The 5,749-nt window shown below is 57.3% G+C and overlaps 1 protein-coding gene across 1 annotated transcript in view; it reads right to left on the bottom strand.

Moving 5' to 3' along the window:
- Positions 1 to 2,344: 2,344 nt before the first annotated feature.
- The window catches only part of DBH (dopamine beta-hydroxylase (dopamine beta-monooxygenase)), a gene marked incomplete at its 3' end in the record, with an annotated part of 11,066 nt that continues 7,661 nt past the window's right edge, over positions 2,345 to 5,749 (bottom strand). The window contains exons 7-12 of the mRNA XM_010024998.1: positions 5,617 to 5,749; positions 4,885 to 5,028; positions 4,740 to 4,778; positions 3,773 to 3,832; positions 3,107 to 3,234; positions 2,345 to 2,551 (exon numbers count right to left, since the gene is read on the bottom strand). The exon at positions 5,617 to 5,749 is cut by the window's right edge and continues 15 nt beyond it. Coding sequence (XP_010023300.1) covers positions 2,345 to 2,551; positions 3,107 to 3,234; positions 3,773 to 3,832; positions 4,740 to 4,778; positions 4,885 to 5,028; positions 5,617 to 5,749 — 711 coding nt within the window. The remainder of the gene's footprint in view (positions 2,552 to 3,106; positions 3,235 to 3,772; positions 3,833 to 4,739; positions 4,779 to 4,884; positions 5,029 to 5,616) is intronic.

The following is a 5,749-nucleotide window of genomic DNA, read 5'->3' as shown; positions in this document are numbered from 1 at the left end:
GCTGCTTCTCCCACTTGCCCTGCAAGAGAGTTCAGCACCATGAGACCAAGCTGGGGCTTCAGGACTCAGAGAGTCCGTATTTCTCCCTACATGTAAAAATGATGTGATCTTTAATGCTTCCAACGTTTTTCACCCAAACCAGGATATTTTCTTATGAGATGCTACTTTACCTGTATTGTAGAAGCACCTGCACCTCCCTTTAGCAGTTCAGACGGCTGCAGTGTACCATGTTGTGCAAACCCACCACGCTTCAAGAGCTTCCACCCCAGAAAGTGTTACCCACCAAATCAGATGGAGGCAACTCAAACCATGGAGTCGCACCAAGCCCCAGCTCAGCCAGGTTCCGGCAGGAAAGGTGGTTGGAGGTGACGTTTGCACCGTGTGTGCTCGTGGGCAGCCGCTGCGGAGCGGGAGGGTTGCAGCCGCCTGGTGAGGTGCCACGGGGCTGTCACAGCCATCAGGACTCAAGGTGACCACAGCTGGGACAAACATCCCGCTCCGTGCGTGCATGGGGGCACCTCGTCCTGTCGATGCTCCCTGCAAGGAGCAATCTGCCAGGGTCAGACAGTGCCGAGAGCTGAGCCCCCGGGCAGGATCTAGCCCAGATGATCTAGCTCAGATTTGGTGAGTTGGTCCGAGTCAGTGGCTGGCTGAGGGGCTGCGAGGGCACAGCGGGCTCAGGCTAGGCTCTGGTTCGGTGATGCCGCGGTTTGGCTGCCGGCTGTGCCGCAGTGTGAGCAGGAGGGGGGGTTCTGCAGGGGGAGCGAGAGCCATGAGTCACAGCAAGGGGGAAGCTGAATTTGTTTTCAGATGAAATGTCTCATTGCATGGCAAGTGAAATGGGCCAAGCCTGCACCAGGAAAACCCTGGGAAAGGTGGAGGGTGGTGGGCTCACGGGAGTGACCAGAGAGAGGACATCACTGCAGGGGAGCACAGGCTGGAGAAACGACTGTTTTCCTGAACCCTTACTGCTTAAAAGAGCAGTTAATGGTGTTCAGGGTGCGCCCGCTCCAGCGCTGGGCCCCAGCCTGAGCCTGTCTGCAGCAGCCATCTCCCCTGCCAATGCATCCAAACCCTGTCCTCACCCCTTGCCTACTCTTGGGGTAGGTCAGCGGCGTTTAGGGTGTCTTTGTAGTTGTTTTCAGTGCTTTTGACTGGAAATTTGCATGTAGAGAGTATAGAGAGTTCACTGTGAGCCCTTGTAGGTGCAGGGGACGGGGGACAGCAAAATCCCTGCAGCCACTCGCAAGTGTTACCCTGAGATTTTGCTCAGTAATTAACAGCACTCAGTCCTTCCAGAAATTTCCTCAGATTTGGGATCGCTGAACTGCAAAAACACGAGCTTAATTAGAGCTGGTGCTTTTCTCTTGGCAGAAGCAGTGTGGAATAAATGAGATGTCTTAAACCGAGGCTGGCTCTGAACACACCGGCAGAGCAGGAGGGGCAGCTCGGCTCCTTCGCCCTCGCTGCGATGCTCCTGACCCAATTTGTGTTGGCATCAGCTCTGCTCCACTCGAGTCGCTTCCCATCCCCACCCCCCCCCCCGGCCTCTCTGAAATCAGGAGATGTGTCTGGGCCATAATTAAGAGGCTTAACTCATAATTCTGCTGCTGCACAAAACTTCTGCACCATGTCTTTCCCTTCAGTGGAGCGCTGCATGGCCAAGAGGTCCCGGGTCTCCAGTGCCCGGGTTCTGGGAAAGGTTCCAAGGAACTGGAAAGGTTTCTGCCCCTCCAGAACAGACTTTGCTAAAGGGGATTTATTGGGGCAGAAAGCTGATGGTCTGATACAATCAGCTCCTCATCCTCCAGTGCTGCGGTGGATGGCATTGGATGCAGAAATAGCGTATCGTGTAAGTTTATTACACTGATGAATGGTGTTGGGAGCTGGTGGTGACAGGGACCATCAGTGGTTTTAAGTGCTCACCACCATCATCGTCATGGCTATTGCTGGCCTGGTTTTCATTTAAAGACCTCACAGCCCTTTATCCTTCACGTTCTGCTGGGTCGCTGCGTTCAGAGGCTGCACAGATGCTGTGAGTAATGTGCTCGCTCTTTTGGGACCTGATGTGCTTTGCCAAAACCCTAAAACCCACCTCACGTTTCTCCTTGGTTCTGGAGCCAGCCCTGCTGAAACGCTCAGCAGCCTCCAAACCACCCCAGGCAAATGCAGCTCCGACTGTGCCCGGCCAGGCACAGCCACGGTGGCTCCTGCCAGGTTGTTCTGAGCACCAGGGCTGGGCTCAGCGTCCTGCTGCCACCAGCGCTCCCTGAGCAGCTCCAGCTCCCTGCCCTGAGCCCGCTGGGATCAGCCGTGTCCTGAGCTTTTAAAAGCTGCCTTTTACCTGGGCCGGGAGTTGCGCTGTGGAACTGGCTGTGGTGCTGTACGTACCGGGAACCGGACAGCAGAGGATTTGTTGCAGTGCATCGAGATTGGAGCAAAGCTGTAGAGGGATTTCAGCACATCCCTGTTGAACGTGTTCCAGGGGATGGAGTAAAACTGCTGTGGGATGGAAACCTGCGGACACGTGCACACCTCCTCGTCATTAAACCTGAAGGTAAGAGAAATGCCTCGCTGAAAGGCAGCGGCGCTGTCCCCTGTCAGCGCTGGATGCATCTAGTTCTCCCTGCTTAAAGCTCAGGCTGGAACAGCTCCAAAGTCAGCGCTGGGAGCAAAGAGAGCCCAGCAGAGCCGGCAGCTCCATGTGGAGATCTGGGACTGCCTGTGAGCAGGACACCCCGTGTGAGGGCAGCATCTCGCGCTTCACACTGTGGGTGAGTGAGCTGCAGCCTGCTCCCCTGGCAGCGATGCTGGGAGTCTGCCGTGGGTTACAACAAGTACTTTGCATGTGAGCAGTTGATCACACAGTGACGCTGGGAAATCTCTTCCTGGGAATGCTTTCCCTTCCTGGCTGTTCTGCCCTTAAATCCCTGGGTTTGGCTGCCTGTGCTGGGGCAGGGTTGTGCTCCAGCTCCTGAACCCACACTGCCCAAGTGCCCCCCATGTCCACTGCTCAGCCAGCGCCTCAGACCCCGCACTGAGCTTTTTCCCAGTGTCACTAGGCAAGGGTGCAGCCGTGTCCCTCTCCCCTCGGCACGGTCTGTACCTGTTGACCAGGTTGAAGTACCGGTGCAGGTAGCCCGGATCCACGGCACTTTTGCAGAGCTCCAGCTGGGTCTGGGGGTAGTAGTGCACGTAGTTCACACACATCTCCTCCAGGATGCCGAACCCACCCTGTGGCACAGACACCAGGGTCCAGCTCTGCCCTGCCAGGGCACAGAGCTCACACCCATGTGCACGCGTGCACATGCACCTATAGATGCACCCCTTCGTGTGCACGAGGTGGGTAGTGCTCTGCCCATCTGCCCTTTATGCAAGGACAGGCTTTGAGGCTAGATCGTGTGTTTTGCAGTAAAATGCAGATTTCCTATAATCCCTCTTCTATATTTAGCTTTGTGTCTGTTGATGGTACCTCTGACAGGCTCTTTTTTTACGGCCTATGTAAGAAAATAACATGAACTGTCACAAAATGCCACTTCTCTTTAATTACAATTAATCCCCGGTGGAACAGTGTGTGATGGGAATTAGTGACACATGCTGCTTCTCAATTAGCACCTTGGCATCCCGCTGCAGGCAACAGAGCCCTGTGGGCTCGCTCGTTTACCACCCTCCCCCTGGGTTCTGGCTGTGATTCAGCCCGGGCTCATGCGGGAGCCCATTTAGTGGGTGCCCCCAGCCCCGGGGTACAGCATAGGCCAGACCCTGCACTCACCACAGTGGCTCGGCTCCGGTCCTCCGTGTTGTATGTGCAGGTCGTGATGAGCTCGTCACCCTGCGGGGTTCAGAGACACGTGTAGGTGTCAGAGCGCGGCGTTTCCTGTCTCTGATCAGGGGGTCAGGGAGTGTGGAGCGCAGCAGCTCTCTGCTCCCTGCAGCACAGCAGCCCCCGGGCAGCCTGTTCCCCACAGCACCGCTGCAGTGCCGTGCGAGCGCTGGCTCAGCCTGCATCCCCCGAGGAGATTCCCTTGGGCAGCATCCCAGGGGTGGCATGTCCCACTTCTCTCATTTCTTAAGGGTCCTTGCGGGACTGAAGCACTTGAAACCATGCGCTTCAGCAGCATTTTGAATTGCCAAACCTGGACCCTACTTGATGGCACAACTGCCTCCCTGCCACGGTCAATGCTGGAGCCCATGATGACAGCCTGGAGTACAGCCTGGGTATGGTTTCAATGGGTGCTGTGTCTTTTGAGCAGCTCTTGGGGCACAATGGCTCCAGTAGGTACCCTTCACTCTGCAGCCAGGTCCTCCCTCACCCGTACAGCCCCGGGGCACGCTCGGCTGCTGTTCTACCACCCTTTCCCATCACATTTTTTTTTCCACTTCTTCCACAGGGAGGGAGGTGGCACCTCCAGTGTATGCACGGGTGGCCCTCACACCTCGAGGAGCCTCTCTTTGCTAGAGGAAGCCCAGCTAAATGACGTGCTTCGTTTAGCTCCCGACACTGTTCGGTTGCCCACCCTCTGGTTTTGTGCCATATGAGATGGGCCCTGGCGTCCCCAAGGCATCCACACAGGGGTGGGAGATGTTAGTGGGGGCACAGGGATCATGTCCTCCCGCAGCCCCCCAGGGGCGCAGCAGTGCCTGGGTGGTGGAGGGGATGAGGTGATGTAAAAGGAGGGGGCTCGGGCTGCGGGGTCAGGGAAAGCGCTTGGCGCTGTCTGGGTTTTGGAGCTACTCACTGGAAAAACGGGAACCACCTCCTTCAGCATGCGGATCTCCTGGAGGGGAGGAAAGGGGCCGCCTCAGGGCAAGGCGGTGGCTCTGTGCCCAGGGCACCCGCAGGTGATGCCCAGCAGGACCCCCCCGCCCCTGCGGACCCTGTACCTGGAAGTGGGGGCTGTAGTGACCATCCGAGTTCACGACCCGCCGCTCCCGCCCGTCCCGCGACAGCACTGTCACCACTTTCCTTCCTGCCAGGTGAGTGTGGAGCTGGGAGGCGAAGATGCGGATGCCGGCGGCGGGCAGAGCCTGGGGGAAGGACGGCTCAAGCCCCTGTCCCTGACCCTGTCCCTCACCCCTCTCCGCTCCCACGCACCCCATTGCTGTGTGCTCAGGACCAGCCGTCCCCACACTGGCTCCCACACAGGGGGTTGGGATTGCACAAATGATCGCTTTTGGGTAGACCCTACAAAAAACACCCACTAAAGCTTCCCTGAGAGGAAGGCAGGTACTATGAAACCATCTTTGAGACAGCTCTTGGTGAGCTCCTTGGAAGCAGATGCCAATGTTCCTGTCACCATGGGGGAAAGCACCACTGGGGCATAGCCAGCTTGGCAGTAAGTTTTATGGGAATGGTACCCCAGGGAGCTGAACAGATGGCTCCCCAGGAGAGCTGCTTCGAGGGGAATTCAGCGCATCCCAACCAGCTGCTCACTGTTCTATACGGCAGATTTTTCTTTCTAGTGCTACCTCATAGTAAGGGGCTCAGGGACTTTAAAAGTGGGAATAGGGAGCCCAGAGCTTTGTACCATGTCACTGCTGTCTGGGACCTGGGAAAAGGCATTTGCAAGCTCTCTTCTCCAAGGCAGAGCAGGGGCAGAGAGGATGGGGACTCACCAGCTGGGTGCACTTGTCGGTGCAATAGCCTGTGAGGATGAAGGCGTCCTCGCCCGGGGGAATGGCCATCACCGGTGTGTAGACCAGGCCCAGCTCCATGATGCCGGCGTCGTGCCGGCGCAAGGGGGCCGGG

The sequence above is a fragment of the Nestor notabilis genome, unplaced genomic scaffold (assembly GCF_000696875.1).
Source record: "Nestor notabilis isolate BGI_N333 unplaced genomic scaffold, ASM69687v1 scaffold20522, whole genome shotgun sequence".
NCBI lineage: Eukaryota > Metazoa > Chordata > Aves > Psittaciformes > Psittacidae > Nestor > Nestor notabilis.
The sequence above is the reverse complement of the archived record's forward strand: the minus strand, read 5'-3'. Positions and strand labels throughout refer to the sequence as shown.